The sequence below is a fragment of the Aulostomus chinensis genome, chromosome 20, assembly GCF_037954235.1.
Source record: "Aulostomus chinensis isolate RoL2024-O1b breed Wild chromosome 20, RoL_Achi_v1.0, whole genome shotgun sequence".
NCBI lineage: Eukaryota > Metazoa > Chordata > Actinopteri > Syngnathiformes > Aulostomidae > Aulostomus > Aulostomus chinensis.
The window spans coordinates 25,283,708-25,301,578 of record NC_141339.1 but is presented as its reverse complement, the minus strand read 5'-3'; the positions used below and the strand labels follow the sequence as shown (position 1 = coordinate 25,301,578).

Sequence of the window (17,871 nt, the reverse complement as noted above, 5' to 3'; positions counted from 1 at the left end):
CTGATCTTACCGACCACGTGTCCGCTGAAGTAATTGTGTCTGTTGATGGGGACGCTCCGCTCGCTGCCATCCTGGTCCACCGCCACGGCCCTGAAGTCCTCAGTGAACAGCTGGTCATTGGTCCTCAGGTAGAGTCGGAAGTGCCTGCACACGCACGCACCAGGGGTGAAAACTCTTTTTTTCCACTACCGCCCCAGAAACGTCCCGAATTTTCCCAAAAATCTTTTTCTCATTTTGAGTTGTTACTTCCTGATAATTTGCTAAAACCACCAAACGTTCGGTTGATCAAATAATAAATGACACGACTCATAAAACAGCGCTCTTATTTCCCTCAATCATGAGGACTCGGGTCCGGTCTGGTCCACTGCAGCTCTGACGGGATCTCAGTCCTCCTCCCTTCTAGGGGTCTCAGACCCTTAACTGCTTTGCATTGTTGGGACTGTAGTTTTTACCTGGAACAAAATGACTACAACATGGAAAATGAATGCAACTAACTAACTAACTAACTAACTAACTAACCAGACAAGATTTGTTTAGCTTCAACTTGACAACCAACACCCCATCACAGCACAGTGACAGCAGAGAGAACATGAAGAATCTTTGGTGGCAGCAACGCTCTCGGCTCCAGCGACAAGCGGAGGCTGCGGCGTCGTTGTCCCTGCGTCTCACTCAGCAACACAAACGCGGGCGCGCAGCCACGTGAGCGAAGCTCAGTGCTTTTTCCATTCACCTTTTCACACAAGTCGTTCCCACCGACCCAGAAGTCGCTCGCGAACTGTTCTGGTTCGCAGAAAGCGTAGAAAACGTAGACAGGAAAACGAAGTCAGTGCCCACAAAATTCCCCTCATGCCGAGGGCGAGAGAGAGTATTGATCCTCCCGATGACAATTAATAACGTCCCCGGGACGACGGGACGTCATTCGCTTGAATCCTTGACACGCACGCGAGGAGGACTTTGAGTGTGAACAAGATGGCCTGGCAGGAGATGAGGGTGGAATGGTGTCTGACCTCTGCAGGGCGTTGAAGCTGAGCAGTTTCTCCACGTGCGTCTGAGAGTGGACGTCACGGCGGTGGACCGAGTGCGTCTGCAGGCTGGACAGTGGCAGCACGTCAAAGTCATCTAGGAGTGACCTGAGAGACGCTGGAGAAGGAGAGATGAGCGCCTCGTCAGCTGCCTGATCACCTTTCATTCACACTAATTCTTATTTTCGGCTCCTCTATCTTTGACCTTCCAGATGTCAGGTTGGCAAACGTGGTGGGAGGAGCCACACTTTGAGAGAGATTTACATTTGGACTCACTTTCATGTCACATGACCCAGTGCGACGTCTGGGTTGGAGAGTTGACTGAATGTGGCAATCAGACAGACGTCACGAGGGGGTGTTACGTCAACAAATCAGAAAGCAGCACGTTGATCTAAATTATTGTCATTGATTATTGACTGATGACGTAGCTGTTACTATTGTTAAAACAACCACACCACATAATGGTATCAGTGACATCATACTGGGCTCCGTCTGTGCTCACGACGTCGTGAGTCTGGGGTTAGTCGGTCCCGACTCTGACTCGGGTAAACACGCTTCTGATGGACAAAAATCACAGGTCGAAGTATCGCGAGACCCAGCTCTCCTCGCCTAAAGTCGAATTTGGACGTGAACCTACTTCAGTCCCTCGCTTCTCCTCAGATTGGCAGCAGTCGGCTTCCATCCTTCCCTGGGGCTCCTAATTTTAGTTTCTGTCAGTCACTCAGGAGCGATCGTGTTAGCAGCACTTACAGTACTCCTGGTGCTCCTCCGTGTCCGCGCGGACACCGACGGCCGCCTCCGTTAAAAGGGTGAACACAGCGAGGAGCGCGAGCTCGTGTCTCATGTTGCACGCATGCGTCGCCGCTTGTTGCTAATTTCAGTTTTTAGGACTTTAACGTCAGTTTGACTGAGAATCTGCGTATGAAGGACATTGGTGCTTCTGGCCGCGTTAATCCTGGCTGGTAGAAGTCCCGGTAGCGTTTTGCCTCCCGTCATTAAACCAGGAAGACGCGCAGCTGTCGCATCAAGCTAGCTAGAACCGGGACAGTCTGGGAGGAAATGTGTCATTCTGCCTTCAAAATGAAAGCTTCAATTCATACCTTTACGTAAAATAAAATACTAAGTGATTATTAACACGTGAAAATATAAACCAGGCATCATTACAACATGTAAAAATGTTGTAACTATAATCGTAGCACAAAAAATGAAAATGAACTTGAACATAGCGTTGTTGCCCAGAAAACTCACGGACATCAAATACACTGATAAATACACCACGAACAAAAACCGCAAACATAGACACAAGAACATAGTAAATTACAAAAATAATTAATTGTGACATTTCAAATGTTCCACTAATGGGAATACAGACATTTAAAACAGATGCAACTCTATACATGAAACGGTTAGATCTGTAAAGAACAGCTTTGTTTTGAAACTCTGTCGCGATGTTTCCGTCGCTGTTTGTGAGATTGGTGTCAGTCCCACCGGAGACTGCTGCTGCGTCCGAATTGCCAAGCAGGTCTGATGGTAGGTCTCAGAGCAGGTCGGAGGCTGTCCCAAACCACAACTGGCGCGAGTAGCGACCTACTTCTCAACCTAAATTCCAGCCTAAACACGCCCACATTGTAGGTCGGTTCAGGTGCATCCTACGGATCAACCTATGGCCCACAATGCACCGCGGACTTCTTCTTCGTCCCCTAAAAACTTGTGTACGCGTTTATGGATCAATGAGTCTCCAACAGTCCAGACCAGCAGTCTCCCATTCTGATGAACACCAACATTGAGAGTTGTTGATGACTAAAGGTGCGTTCAGTGCTTAATAATAGAGGATGAGTGAAAGGAGCTCAGAGTGGAGTGCAGTACCACAGCCAGGTCAGCAGATGGGGCATTCGTTGGTGCAGTCTACCTGATTGTGGTGTCTGTGCTCTGCCAGCAGAGGTCGTGCTTCACCACCAAAGGGTGTCTGAACGGTGCCGCTGTGTTTAGATTGTAGCAGGAGGACGTCGGTTGCTACATGTGGACAGGCTAGTTTAACCTCTGACGTCAAATCCGCTTCCACTGTCAAACACCATGGACGCGACTCTTGCTGCCTGTGGCCCACGTGACATTCAGGCTCATTGATCGATATACTTATTACATAAAGTCTCGTCGTGATTTGCCTTTTTTTTGGAATGCGTTCAGATGCCAACACCAAGGATTATTGAATAAGTGTTTGCCTATGTAGACACTGTGTCGGTATTCAAATATCGACAAATCCTATATATTGACAGACAGTTTTGAATACAACCTGTTTTAAATTTTACCCACAGACGCGAAAGTTAGCCAAAGTTTCAGATTCCCGCCGCTGTGCTCATTAACATGCTACGCTACCGTTTACCGGTCTGGAACGCGGGGGGCAGCACACTCCGGCGCTGCGTTCATCTCAGTCCCCGAAGTGGTACAAGAAGAAGAAGAAGAATTCAAGCCTGCTAGCCGCGTGTGAATGTTTTGAGCGGTGGAAAAAGTTGTAGAAAACAGTTGAAAATGGACGAAGAGCAAACGGTAATTAACGCTGCGCATTTCTTCCACTCCGCCAATGTGTAGCTAACGGTTATTAATGTGTGTGTTAGCACCAAATATTTCAGACTTGTAATTTATACTTTAAATTTACTTGTGTAGCTCAAGTTGTACAATATCGATAAGTTAAATGAGCCAATCTAACATTCAGCGCGTTTGAAGTATGTCGTTAAACAGACTAAAAAATATGTAAAGCTGCAGTGTTCACCACCTCCTGGCCAGCAGGTGTCTCCCTCGCCCCTGCTGCACTAATCTGGTTTCCAGGTTGACTCAACCTGTCGATCCCGTTACCATGGTGATGATGGCACACTAACAATAATACCATGAAACTGTCAGAGGCTAAAGTTGCTAACTTGAGCTACTGGAACTGTTGATTAGCAACCGTTAGCTTAGCTGTCCATCAGAAATGGCTGCTCAGCCCTGCTGGTCCTCCAGCTCAGACCAGCCTAGAGCTGCACCTTTTGTAAAAGTTATGTGATTGTCTTTTTTCTTTTAGAATTCCCCTCTAACAGGATTGGTTCTTAACTGATTTATGCTAAGGTCTGTTAGACAAGTCTGTTGGGAGATATTATAAATACTACTTGAATGTTTTACCTTGTAATAAGTCTCTTTGTTTATTGCATTATTTATGAATCTTTGAGTTCATCACCTCATAAGTCTGCCCATTTTCCAAGCTACCTGTGATCGTGTGGTGACCTATTCCTACTGTAGCTATCACTCAAGTTGTTCTTGATTTGAATGATCCGTGTGCGTGTGCGGTTGTGCGTGCATGATTGCTCTCACAGGCTGGATACAGTGAGCCTTGTGTTCAGTGTTCTGCCGTTGATTGGGGTGTTTCAGACGAAGGGCGGTTCTACTGCCGGACCTGCCACAACGTCATTGAGGTAAACGCCACAAACTGAGAGTTTCCTGCCTCATCATGCTGGTCATCAGCTGATTGACTTAAACCTGCAGGCAGCCAGATGTCATTTGAACTTTCACGGTTTAGGTTCATGTTTTGTTTAGAGGCTTCGTTAATTTGGAAGTGTTTGCTGTAATGTGGCAGGGCACCAACAAGGCTCCTCACTGCTGAGCTTCATGTTTGGAGTTTAAAGGCTGATGTAGTTAAAGAGTTGACTGTTGCACCCTGTGATGTTGCAGTACCATTTTGTGTCAGCAGTTGTCAGCATTGAGCTTCACTTCCATAGAAGTTTGATTTTTGTTTGGTGCTAATGGTGCTTTGGTCCTTAGCGAACCAGAGAGGTGGTCGACTCCACGTTCATGCCCGGATCCACCCGCATCTCCACCATTGGTAGAGGACCCCGAACAAAGAGGCCTGGTCAGCATCTCGGAGCAGCGAGCCCAGACACAAACTTGACCTGCTTATGAAAGTGAACTGTTTAAAATCAGGTGGTCTGAAGTGTTGTCTGGTTGTTCCAGAGCAAGGAAGCCAGTGGATGATCTGTGAGGCGTTCCAGTTCATCCTGAGAAACCAGGCTGTTGCTCTGCTACGACTCGGAGTCTCCACCCACTTCAAGGTCAGAGTTGATAAAACCTGGAGGGACGATGACAGAAACCCAAGCATCACTTCTAGAGCAGCGTGTTGTGTCGTTTCAGGATGGCGTGCTTTGTCAGCTATGGCGTCTCTACCTTCAGAGGACTCGGCAGGCGTACACGAGCAAACCAGTCAGGAGCTCCGTGTTCAAGCTGGTGAGCTCAGCAACGCCACGCAGTTTATATCTCAGGTGACATCAGTCAAGTCAAGGATTCAAGCGAATGACGTCCCGTCGTCCCGGGGACGTTATTAATTGTCATCGGGAGGATCAATACTCTCTCTCGCCCTCGGCATGAGGGGAATTTTGTGGGCACTGACTTCGTTTTCCTGTCTACGTTTTCTACGCTTTCTGCGAACCAGAACAGTTCGCGAGCGACTTCTGGGTCGGTGGGAACGACTTGTGTGAAAAGGTGAATGGAAAAAGCACTGAGCTTCGCTCACGTGGCTGCGCGCCCGCGTTTGTGTTGCTGAGTGAGACGCAGGGACAACGACGCCGCAGCCTCCGCTTGTCGCTGGAGCCGAGAGCGTTGCTGCCACCAAAGATTCTTCATGTTCTCTCTGCTGTCACTGTGCTGTGATGGGGTGTTGGTTGTCAAGTTGAAGCTAAACAAATCTTGTCTGGTTAGTTAGTTAGTTAGTTAGTTAGTTAGTTGCATTCATTTTCCATGTTGTAGTCATTTTGTTCCAGGTAAAAACTACAGTCCCAACAATGCAAAGCAGTTAAGGGTCTGAGACCCCTAGAAGGGAGGAGGACTGAGATCCCGTCAGAGCTGCAGTGGACCAGACCGGACCCGAGTCCTCATGATTGAGGGAAATAAGAGCGCTGTTTTATGAGTCGTGTCATTTATTATTTGATCAACCGAACGTTTGGTGGTTTTAGCAAATTATCAGGAAGTAACAACTCAAAATGAGAAAAAGATTTTTGGGAAAATTCGGGACGTTTCTGGGGCGGTAGTGGGAAAAAAAGAGTTTTCACCCCTGAGTCCAGTCATTGATGGGTTTGTCTTTGGTGTCAGGGAGACTCAGACTCGGACAGCGCGGCCGAGCCCTCCGTCATGTCTGCCAGTGCTACAGACGACGAGATGAACGTGTCGAGTTGCACCCGAACCCAAGCAGGTACTTCCTGTTTACTTTTGCAGAATCAAATTGAAACTGTTTGAATCTTTGTTGTTGTTCATGCGTTGTTCTCTTATTAATCTGTTAAACCTGCTGCTGTGTTGCCATGGGGATCCAGGCTCGTCCTTCAATGTGTTCTGTCTTAAGCTCGTGTGCTGGGTCACATGGTTCCTTCCTCTTTTTAAGGACTTTCAATCAGTGAGAATCATTTCCTCATTCGCCGTGATTGTCCTTCACCTCATGGTCATATTTACTGTCCGCTGCTCTCCTGCTGCGTTGTGTGAATTGTTCTTCTGTTAATGATATAAGGACCACAAACGACGTGAGCTGCCTCCCACGTCCGGTTCACGCGTCTTTACATTTGAAGCTACTCATTAATATTCAGGTGGACACTGTTCTAATTCTTATCAGAACATTCTGGTAATTATCATATTTCATCTATAAAGGTCTTAAAAATATCAAAGATATTTAATGCACCTTCAACCCCACCCCCTGGCCGACAGAGAGTTCCAGTGATTGGTCAACGTGTTCTGGTTCTACGGACGCCATTGCCTACCTCTCATTGCGGCACAAGCGCAGCGGCGGTCTGATGAGCATGAGGAAGACTCTGGCACTGATCCACCTGGCTCTGGTCTGGAGCCGTGAGGCACTGACGCTCAGTGACCTGCTCAGGTAACCTCCCACCTGCTGCTGCCACAACCCCATCTGAGAGTGTTCTGAGTGTTGATGTTGGTTTCAGGTTGGTTGATGAAGGGCACGTCCCATATGTGAACGCCTACGAAGACCTTCCTGAGGAAATGAGGCTGTACGGCAGAGACACGCTGATCTTCACAGTCCAGGTCCGAACTGACCTTTGGCTCAGGTTTTAATGAAGTATAAGTTTTTGCTCCAGTTTTCAAATGTTCATCAACTTTAACATAGAGTTTGTTTCCATATGAGAAACAAGTGTTTGTAAAAGGCCAGTTGTCCCCCTCAGAGCACTCCGTCCCACCGGGAGGTCCACAAGGAGGCTCAGGTGCTGCTTCACCTCTTGGAGCTTCCTACTTTTCCTCCAATCACCAGCCAGAATTTGCTGCACCCGGCTCTGCTCAGCCTGCGCTACCTGACCGAGGCCAACCTGCCCGGTAACACCCCAGCTAATAGGCTAACACAGAATGTAACAACAGTAGGAAATTAGTCCCAGAAAACTGAAAAAAGAATTAAATTTTTAATATTTCCCAAGAAAAGTTCATGAAAAGAAAATTAGAGAGATTTAGATCGATCTAGATCTCTCTAATTTTATCTATAGATCGATCCATCTATAGATAGATAGATCGATCGATGTCTATAAATATTATAATGTATTTATAGACATCGATAGATCTATCTCTAGAGACAGATAGATCTATCTATATCGATAGATCTATATCGATAGATCTATCAATCGATATAGATCTATCAATCGATATAGATCTATATCGATAGATCTATCGATCGATATGAGATCTATATCGATAGATCTATCGATATGAGATCTATATCGATAGATAGATCTATCGATATGAGATCTATATCGATAGATCTATCGATATGAGATCTATATCGATAGATCTATCGATATGAGATCTATATCGATAGATCTATCGATATGAGATCTATATCGATAGATCTATCGATATGAGATCTATATCGATAGATCTATCGATATGAGATCTATATCGATAGATCTATCGATATGAGATCTATATCGATAGATCTATCGATATGAGATCTATCGATATAGATAGATCGATCGATGTCTATAAATATAATATTAAATGCCCTTATCACCTTCCCGTCCAGACGAGCTCCACCCCTGGGTCTGCAGACTGATGGAGCATGCTGGCATGGCGGACCAGAAGCTCCACACATGGGACCACGTGTGCTGTCGTGTCCTGCCGCGGTACGACCTCCAGGCTGCTGCTCTCATCATCGTCACTGTGAAGGTCCTCTTTGGACTGGACGACCACAGCGAATGGTACCTGAGCTGCTTCCTACTTGTGTCTCGAGGGTGGGCGAGTCGTTGGGTTGAGCGGATCAATCGAACTCTCATTGGTCGTCTTCATCCTCTGAAGAGTCAGAGGTTGTGCTGCTGATGATCGTCCCTGGACCACTGAACCATTTCCTCCTGTTTACTGAAAACGCTCATAAACAGAATTTCATTTCAAATATATTTAATGAAAAATGTATTATTACATATGATTACATAAGATTACTCATATTTTTATGTAAAAAAAAAAAAAAAAAAAAAGTTCTCTAAAGCAAAGCGTGTCTTGTCAGGGCTTTATCCAACAAGGCGGGGCAGCAGGACGGCGACCCCGGTGAGTGAGCACCTGTTTTTATGGATCAGCATCTGTAAATGTTCCCTGGCTGTGTCAGCACATCCTGTCGTGTCTGTGTCATGTGACAGGAAGTGCCTTCAGCCTGAGGAGATGGTACCGGCTTCTGCAGGCTGCTCTGCTCCGAGCCCAGCAGAAGCAGGATCAGCTCGCCGCCCGGTGACAAACTGCCATGACGCACACACAGACAAAAACACACAGTAACACACAATTCAGCACAAACATACAATAACTAACATGCACATACTCATACAAATACCCCCCCCCCCCCACACACACACACACACACACACACAGTGAAGAGGGGTGGAAGCTTGCAGGCGAGTGAGTGGTGGTGTGTATTTCAGGAAGCAGTGGACAGCCAAGAATCCTCTTCAACCTCAAGGAAGAAACAACAGTGTCCTGAAGAAGAAGAAAAGTAAGGAGCGTTTGAACAGAAGAGAGGAACAACTGACGTGATGCCTAGAAGGGACCAGGGAATAAAAAACAGCAAATATTAGTTAAGACAGATTTGAAAATAATGTCAAAAACTGAGGTAAATTAGTTGTAAAGAAACAGAATGAAAGAAAAAAGATAAAACCAGTAGAAAAAAGTAGAAAGTATTAAAACACATTTCACTTTTGGAGACTAACAGAAGTTGAAGGGAAAAGAGTTTAAAAGTAAAAAAGAAATTGACATGGATAAGTAATAAAGACAATTCGCCACAGTGGAGGTCAATGCCCCTCCGACCAGCGGCGGACTGAGATGATTGTGGCGTTTGGCACTGAACGCCTCCCTGTGTGTGCAGGAGTAGCCCAGCAGGTGCAGAGCTGCTTTGAGAAGCTGTCATCTCTGCCTGCCGGCGTCCGGCCCGCCGCCCCATCCAGCTTCAGGTTCTGCTGGGGGGATCAGGAGGGAGCCGACGGTCCCAGCCTGCATCATCAGACGTTGAGTGGCATTGTGACCCTGAAGCATGACATTCTGACTCCCTCCAACACATCATACTGGCACCCGCCGCTTCGCCGCTGTTACCCTAGGTAACCTTTCACTCTCACTCCCTGCATGGTGACACATGGTGTCATTGTTGTAGCAGGAGGTGAAATACATGTTGTCCCTTGGACATGGCGGCGGTCTGAACTCTGTCTCCTCCCCCTCCTCTACAGTGTGTGCCGGAGTCATTACCCGGAGGTGGAGCCGAGCTTGCCGAGGTCGTTTGTCTGGCTGCTGAAGTTCTTCTCCTTCCTGCTGCAGGTGAAGTCAGAGCAGATGTATGAGGAGGTGTTGAGTGTGGAGAGGCGGGTCTTCACCAATAAAACACCAAAAAGCCATCCCACAAAGACTCCCAGCCCCGGGGCCAGGACTCCGCGCTGAGAGGACGTCCACTTCTCATCTCCTCCAACTTAAAAAAGGCGTCCATTGGTTTGTGCCTCTCCATGAAACTCAAGTGAACACCTGGATACACACACACACACACACACACACACCTGGATACACACACCTGAATACACACACACACCTGGATACACACACCTGAATACACACACACACCTGGATACACACACACACCTGCAGATGACACTCAGCTATCGGGCTCTTCTGCTGTAAGGACGGGTCCCCATGGCTGCTTGTCTCCAGAGTCAACCTGCAGCAGTGCTGGACATTTGTCACATGATCACTGGAGAGTGAAGGAGCTGAAAAATAAAGTAGAGGTGTTTACTGGTGGATCTGATGTAGAACTGAACCTCCACCATCCACCAGTCTGGTGTTTACTGGTGGATCTGATGTAGAACTGAACCTCCACCATCCACCAGTCTGGTGTTTACTGGTGGATCTGATGTAGAACTGAACCTCCACCATCCACCAGTCTGGTGTTTACTGGTGGATCTGATGTAGAACTGAACCTCCACCATCCACCGGTCTGGTGTTTACTGGTGGATCTGATGTAGAACTGAACCTCCACCATCCACCGGTCTGGTGTTTACTGGTGGATCTGATGTAGAACTGAACCTCCATTATCAACCGGTCTGGTGTTTACTGGTGGATCTGATGTAGAACTGAACCTCCACCATCCACCGGTCTGGTGTTAACTGGTGGATCTGATGTAGACCTGAACCTCCACCATCCACCAGTCTGGTGTTTACTGGTGGATCTGATGGAGAACTGAACCTGCTGATATAATTTGTAGTTCATGACCTCACACGTGGTTGTTTACTGGTTTCTTGACTCATTCCTGCTGCTCTGTGGTCATGAAACCCCTTCCAAGATGGCAGCCTCTGTCTCTGTGCTGTGTTTGTATCTGTGAGAATTATTTGTCTTGATAGTTTTTTACGTGCCTCGTGGTCTTTTAAAGCCTTAAAACTGCTCCTCGTTATCCTTGCATCTTTGACTAAGTTCGTCAATTGATCAAACTACGGGATTCCTCTGCTGATCTCTCCCTGCCTCCTGGTTCAAGCGCGGTGCTCACCTGCTGCTCGGCGTCTCTCCTCGTCCGTCCTGACCTGCCCACTTTCTGCCTGCCTGCCTGCTAGTCTCCCTGCTTGCTGGTGTTTGGACCAGGTACCCTCCTTCCCCCTCTTCGCTCCCCCATTTGCTGCCTGCCCATAGCCCTCTCCCCTTTGCCTCTGCTTTCTCTTTCGCTGCACGTGAGCATGCGCGCGCGCACACACACACACACCACATTAACTTTTCGTTTTCCTGGACACGTCGCTGGACTGTGGAACGTGGATGATGCAGTTCCCTGTTGCGCTGCTTATTACTCTGAGTTTGTGGAGCTGTGGGTTGACCAGCTGTCGTAGGATGAGTGTGTCCGAGGAGGCGCACTCCCCTTCGGTCGTCCCTGGTCCACAAACTGGCGTCTTGCGTGGCGTCACGCGAGCTCCAAATCGACTTGTGACTGTTCCCACAGCGCAACTGTCTGCTGTCGTAATATGTCAGTGTGCACTAACTTCATATTTCACTGCGTCCACGGACTGCCTGCTCTACTCCATGCTACGCTCTGACGTTCATTCAAAATGTGTCTCTCCTAAAGTGGCTAAAGTACGTAGCTCGCTGGTGTTGATGCTGTTGTTCTCTGGTCACGTTCTACCGAACCCTGGTCCCGACCGGTTCAGACACCTTCTGATTTCAATGCGACATCTGGCTTTGGTGTCATTCACTTCAATGTCCGTAGTCTTTTGCCCAAAATAGATTTTGTTTTCTCCAAAGTAGCTGACAGTGACTTGGTCTTCGTTGGTGACCTTAACTGGGATTGGTTAACTGGGATCTCCAGCCTCAGACGAAGTCAAATCATATTGAAAATCAATGAACTTGACACAATTATTAAACTCCCCTACTCGTCCAAACCCAAAATGACCTCAGAAATCCACACTAATTGATCTGTTTTTAACAAATAAGCCACACAAATACACCATGACTGGCATTTTTGCAAATGACGTGAGCGACCATTGCATTATTGCGGTTGTCAGGGATACAAAAATTCCTAAATCTAAACCTCGTTATATTACTAAACGTGACACTTTTGCGCCCAGGGATTTTGACTTGTATCTAAGTGACTGGAGCAGGGTCTCCCTAGTGCCTGACGTTGAATTAGCTTGGAGTCTCTTTCAGGAAGTGTTCCTGTCGATCGTAAACACGCTCCCTACAGGAAATATAGAGTCAAGGGTAGGGACAATCTGTGGTTTTCTCAAGAGTTGTCAAGTCTTACACGTGAAAGAAATACAACTTGGGCTAAAGCAAGGAAGATTAATTCTGACGCTCTATGGGCCAGATTCCCATGTCTAAGGAATAAATGTACTGCCTTAGTAAAAAAGGCCACATCTAGTTATTATCTCGCTCCCACAACAGAAAATTTAAAGAATCCACGGAAATTTTGGCAGACTATCAAATCTCTAAATCCTAAAAATTCTTCTGGTGTCCCTCCCTGCATTCTCTCTGGTGTGCCTCCTGGGTAGGACAAAGCTGGGATGCTTTGCTGGGATGCATCGACTGTCACGCACGTTCACTAGAATCAGAGCCCCCGTCCTCCACGGAATTTAAGTTCCAGCTTTTCTCGATTGATGATGTGCATGAAGCACTTAGAAATCTAAATCCTGATAAAACGGCAGGGCCCGATCAAATGGATCCTAATTGTTTAAAACTCTCTGCTGATTTCTTAGCCGAACCCCTGACTCACAGTTTCAATCCGACCTTGACTTGCAGAGAAATCCCCACAATCTGGAAAAAGGCCCACCTTCTTCCCCTGTTAAAAGGTGGTGAACCCTCCACCCTCAACAATTATAGACCAGTGTCTATCCTGTCAGCACCAGCCAAGATATTGGAATCACTGGTAAGCAACCAGTTGAGGGAATGTCTCCATTGTAATAATATTTTTTCCTGTAACCAATCCGGCTTTAGAAAACCCCACAGCCCAGTCTCAGCCACCATGAAGGTAGTCAACGATGGAATCGGAGCTCTAGAGAGGAGAGAACATCGTTGACTACCTTCATGGTGATGCTGATGGTTTCTATTCTGATGTTTTATCTGTCCACAAGGGGGTGCCGCAAGGCTCAGTTTTAGGTCCACAGTTGTTCACGCTCTATATTAATAACCTTGGCAAACATGTTTCTGATGCAAGCTTCCATTGTTATGCTGACGAGACTGTCATTATTGTTGTGCTGCTACCTCGTCTAGGACTCTGGAACTTTTACAAATTGCTTTTAAGGAAACTGAAACCCAGCGACTGCGATTCAAGCTTGTCCTAATCCAGAGAAAACTAAATTCATGATCTTCACTTAATCCACCATAAAACTACATGCCGCCTCTCTTCACACCTCACAAGGAGTGCAAATTGAAGAAAATAGGTTTTATATTCGACGATCAACTTAATTTTAAACTCCATGCCGAGAATTTGTCAAGAAAACTAAAAGTGTTGCTGGGTTTCTATTTCAGAATTCAGTCCTGTTTCTCTTTTATTTCAAAAAGAGACTTGTCGCTGCTACGTTTTTCCCAGTTCTTGATTCTGGTGATGTTTTATCTCCGTCTGCTGGTTCCACCACGTTGCAGTGCTGGAGACGGTGCTCCTAGATTCATGACTGGCTGGAGAGCATGAACCCATCACTGCACTCTGTCCACAAAGGGAAGCTGGACTTCTCTCTCTGCCCGTAGACTGCATCATTGGTACACCTTCATTTACAAAGCCATCCCTGGTAACCTTCCGTTCTGTCTGTCCTCACACATCACATTCACACCAAACATCCTCCAGCTCACAGGATCCTTTACATGCCTCAGGACCCAGAACTCACACTGAGTTTGGGAAAAGGGCTTCTTCTTTTTCTGCTCCGGTTGCCTGGAATGGACTTCAAAAAACTCTCAAACTGCAGGCTCTCACCACCACGTCTGATTTTAAAGACTGAAATGGGACAGTGTAACTGTTGAGCTGCACAATGTGTCACACTTCCATGAACCTGACCTTCTGTCCTCAGTGACCCTTTGTAAAGCCCTGCCTCCCCCTGCCTCCTTGCTTCGACTTTTATCAGCGTCTGGCTTTGTTTCACTGTTGGTTTGTTCTCTGTACCACGTCGCTTTGTTTGTTCTGGTCTGATTTTGTGTTATTTTGTTGGTTTTAGATGTTGCCATTTTGGCCAGGTCTCGCTCGGAAAAGAGATCACCTGATCTCAAGTGACTACCTGGTAAAATAAAGGTAAAAAAACCCACTCAAGTCAGGTTTATTAGTGTGTCACTAAACTCCAACCAAAGTTCTGTCCTGACTCTGTCCAAGTAGAGCAGGTCCAGCACCTCCCTCCTTCAATGAACCTCCACCCAACAATTCTCCATCAGCAGCACATCCTGCAACAGCAGCCACCAGAACCTTCCTTTACCAGCAGGAAGGTGGAGCAGATCCAGGATCAGTGGGGACGGAGAGAGAGCAGGAGAGCAGGACAGAGACAAAGACAGAGAATGGAGGAAGACAGAGAGACAGAAGGAGAGAGAGGGACAGAGATAAAGAGAGAGAGAAAGGAGGAGAGACTGAGAGGTTTGTTGAATGTGGGAGTTAAAGGGTCCTGGTCAAAGAGAACTCCTAGGTTCCTACGGTGGTGCTGGGGGCCAGGGTGGTGCCATCCAGGGTACCTGTCTCATCAGGTCAGGTGGTCCTCAGGTGTTTGGGCCCAGCACAAGAACTTCAGTTTATCAGAGTTTAATAAAGGAAATGATGGTCCTCCATGTTTCCTGTCCTTCAGACAGGCCTCCAGTTCAGTCAGCTGGTTTGTTCCATGTGGATCATTGATGAGTTCAGCTGAGTGTCGTCTGCATAGCAGTGAACATTAATGGAGTGTTTCCTGATCATGTGACCTAGAGGAAGCAGGTACAGGGTGAAGAGGACTGGTCCGAGCACAGACCCTTGTGGAACACCAGAACTGACTGTAGTGGTCTCAGAGGAACCATCATTAACTGGTACCAACTGAGATGACCTAGTAAATATGACCTGAACCAGTTTAGTGTGGTTCCTTTAATACCAGTGACAGGTTCCAGTCTCTGTAGAAGGATATGGTGGTCAATGGTATCAAAGCTTTACTGAGATCTAATCAGACCAGCACAGAGACCAGTTCCTCATCTGGTACCAGTAGGAGGTCACTGGTACCTTTGACTAGTTCTGTTTCTGTGCTAGGATGAACCTGGAACCTGACTGAATCCTCCAATCAGCTGTTGCTGTGGAGAAGTCACAGAGCTGTTTAGCAGCTGCTTTCTCCAGAACCTTGGAGAGAAAAGGAAGATGTGATGTTGGTCTGTAGTTGGTAGAACTTCTGGATCCAGGCTTGTTTTTGAGGAGGGTTTAATTCCTGCTACTTTAAAGGACTGAGGGACGGAACCAGATACCAGCGCCACATTGATCATATCTAAGAGGGAGGGGCTAACGAGGGTAGAGAGTCTTGGAGCAGCTTAGTTGGGATGGGGTCTAGGAGACAGGTGGAGGTTTAGAGGAGGACATTATTGAACTGAGCTCATGAAGGCTGATGGGAGAAAAACTATCCAAGTGTGTGTCTGGTCCTCCAGCTGCCTCTAAGGTTCTGGGTTCTAGGGGCCATGTTGTCAGCTGATGGCAGCAGGAGAAGAAGTTTCTCTCTAATCAGGAGAATTTTGTCATTAAAGAAGTCCATGAACTCTTTGCTGCCCAGGGAAACAGGACTACTTGGTTCAGTAGAGCTGTGGCTCTCTTTCAGTCTGGCTCCAGGACTGAAGAGGAACCTGGGTTGTTCTTGGTTCCTCTATTAGTGCTGAGTAGTCGGCTGCTCTGGTTCTACCAAGGGCTTTCTTCTAGGTTCTAAGGCCATCTTGCCAGACTCCATGTGACTCCTCCAGTTTGGAGCAGCACCATCTTCTCTCCAGTTTCTGGTTTCTTGTTGAAGCTGTCAGGTTCCAGAACCGTACCAAGGTGCTTGTTTCCTTGGATTCATAGTTTTCTGTTTTAGTGGGCCAGCAGAGTCCAGAGTTGTTGCTAAGGTGCTGCTGCTCTATCGATAAAATGATCAGTTTGGGAGGGACTAAGGTGGACAACAGCGCCCTCTGTTACAGTGGGACATGACACTGAATTTAGCACCAATGGAACCACTTCCTTAAATCCAGGTGTGGCCTGATCAGACAAACATCTGGAAACTACAGTTTTCCTGAGTGGAGAGTAGTTGATTGATAAACTCTGAGAATTCAGATCAGAATCCAGAGTCAGGACCAGGAGGACGGTCCTCAATCATCAATCAGAGAGGCTGGAGAGTTTCCAGGCTGGAGGAGACAAACTGAGAATCAGGCTTTCAGAGGAATGGAAACTTCTTCTGTTTTGGGATTTATTACTAAACTGGTGTCAACAATGGCAGCAGCGCCACCTCCTGGGCCAGAGCCTGGAGGAATGTGAGTGTTCCTGTGACTGGAGGAGTGGATTCATTCAGACTAGCATCCTCATCGTCACCAGCCAGGTTTCAGTGAGACCCAGCAGGTCAACACAACTGTCAGGTATCACTTCATTCACTGGTTCAGTTTTCAGCCTCAGAGGTCTGATATTTAATAGTCCTCTAATTCTGATATTCTGTTGAGTTAATTTAGTGGTTGTGTTAATTTTGATTAGGTTTTTCCGATTGACTCCTCTACAGTAGAACTGGAGTGAATAAACTGATGTGGTCGGGGGACAGACAGTCTCTATGGGGTTTGGGCGGGTGACTGCCCCCTAGTGGAAGTGTAGAGAAGCGTGTAAGATGGCAGCTCTGCTTCCTGGTCTGAACTCTGGGTTCTCAGGGTTCTGGCTCTATTATAAACTGGGTCATATTTCTAGAGATGAATGCCGTCCCTCCTAATCAGACCAGGTCTCCCCCAGAAAGTTTTCCATTTATCGATGAAGCCCACTTGGTTTGCTGGACGCCACCTCGACAGCCAGCAGTTGAACGACGACATGCAACTAAACATGTGGTTGCTGGTCTGGTTAGGCAGGGGTCCAGAGACACTACGGAGTCTGACATTGTCTTCACAAGTGTACACACGACTCAATATTGATTTTCGTCAGATGGTGGGTCCTTCACCCTCCAGCTGCCACGCTCTTTTACTGCGTGTTTGTCATCAATTGTATTTGGTGTTAAAAGTCCAGTGAAGAGTGAGTTGCATCCTGGGAGAGGGAACCCACCGAAATCATGGGAAATGTTAGCAGTTTCATGCAAAAGAGACACTCTTTATCTTGTGCTTAAGCGATTCATCAAAGTGTTTTGTTATCATTCCTACAGCCTGTAGAGGGCGCTGTCACCTTAGTGCAACATGTCTCCCATCAGCAGGAGAGAGACCAACTCTGTCCGTCTCACATCGACAGTCTTATTACTTCAAACCTGCTGCCGGTGACGGGAGGACGCCGCTCAGCAGCAGAGTCTGTCTCTATGTTTGTGCCTCAGTTCTGAAGGCGTGTGAGGTGAAATATGATGGTTTCTGAGGACATGAGTCATCTGAGGACACGAGTCATCTGAGGACACGAGTCATCTGAGGACACGGTAAAAATAATCTGGATGTTGGACTCAGCCAGCCGGATGTGAATAAAGCACGAAGCCACTTCCCTCAACTGAGGTTATGAGAGGTAATGCTGCTCTCCATAGTATCACCATGGCAACATGCCCAACACTGAAGTCTCCTAGCAACAGCCGCAGCTCATAACGGTGGGATGAACATGGCAGACACTGGAACGCCCAGCACGTCAGTGGGAAGCTGGAGATGATACGAGGCGGATTAATCATGAGATGTTTGAGGACTTAGTTCAACAAATGTATTTCTGTTCAAAAGTTTGTTTTACTTTTGAATAAAA

The 17,871-nt window shown here is 47.1% G+C and overlaps 2 protein-coding genes across 16 annotated transcripts in view; one reads left to right on the top strand and one right to left on the bottom strand.

Annotated features, from left to right (window-relative positions):
- The window catches only part of adam17b (ADAM metallopeptidase domain 17b), a 9,447-nt gene extending 6,995 nt beyond the window's left edge, over window positions 1-2,452 (bottom strand). Inside the window, exons 1-3 of one of the 2 annotated variants that reach the window (XM_086190300.1) lie at window positions 1,773-2,452; window positions 1,008-1,140; window positions 11-144 (exon numbers count right to left, since the gene is read on the bottom strand). In XM_086190300.1, coding sequence (XP_086046426.1) covers window positions 11-144; window positions 1,008-1,140; window positions 1,773-1,866 — 361 coding nt within the window. In that variant the 5' untranslated portion in view covers window positions 1,867-2,452. The remainder of the gene's footprint in view (window positions 1-10; window positions 145-1,007; window positions 1,141-1,772) is intronic. The other variant, XM_086190299.1, reaches the window with a different exon arrangement.
- taf1b (TATA box binding protein (Tbp)-associated factor, RNA polymerase I, B) lies at window positions 2,272-17,871 on the top strand. Of its 14 annotated transcripts, XR_015110725.1 has the most exons (18): window positions 2,860-3,566; window positions 4,367-4,465; window positions 4,812-4,899; window positions 5,001-5,098; window positions 5,178-5,270; window positions 6,132-6,231; window positions 6,735-6,903; window positions 6,971-7,070; window positions 7,208-7,355; window positions 8,053-8,227; window positions 8,530-8,570; window positions 8,660-8,747; window positions 8,936-9,006; window positions 9,376-9,604; window positions 9,731-9,818; window positions 11,020-11,123; window positions 14,171-14,244; window positions 14,326-17,871. XR_015110725.1 is itself a non-coding variant. In XM_086190305.1 (17 exons), the coding sequence occupies exons 1-16, from the start codon at window positions 3,549-3,551 to the stop codon at window positions 14,240-14,242; spliced, it is 1,677 nt and encodes a 558-aa protein (XP_086046431.1). In that variant the 5' UTR covers window positions 2,860-3,548; the 3' UTR covers window positions 14,243-14,244; window positions 14,326-17,871. The 14 variants fall into 14 exon arrangements, 9 of the variants coding, with proteins under 9 accessions (XP_086046437.1, XP_086046435.1, XP_086046431.1 ...); XR_015110724.1 differs by lacking the exon at window positions 11,020-11,123 and having other exon boundaries at window positions 9,731-9,986; XR_015110722.1 differs by having other exon boundaries at window positions 9,731-11,123.

Coding starts and splice junctions, on each gene's coding strand:
- taf1b (XM_086190303.1), top strand. Junction 4,900..5,000: donor ACCCCGAACAAAGAGGCCTG/GTCAGCATCTCG, acceptor TGGTTGTTCCAG/AGCAAGGAAGCCAGTGGATG. Junction 6,232..6,734: donor TTGCACCCGAACCCAAGCAG/GTACTTCCTGTT, acceptor CCTGGCCGACAG/AGAGTTCCAGTGATTGGTCA.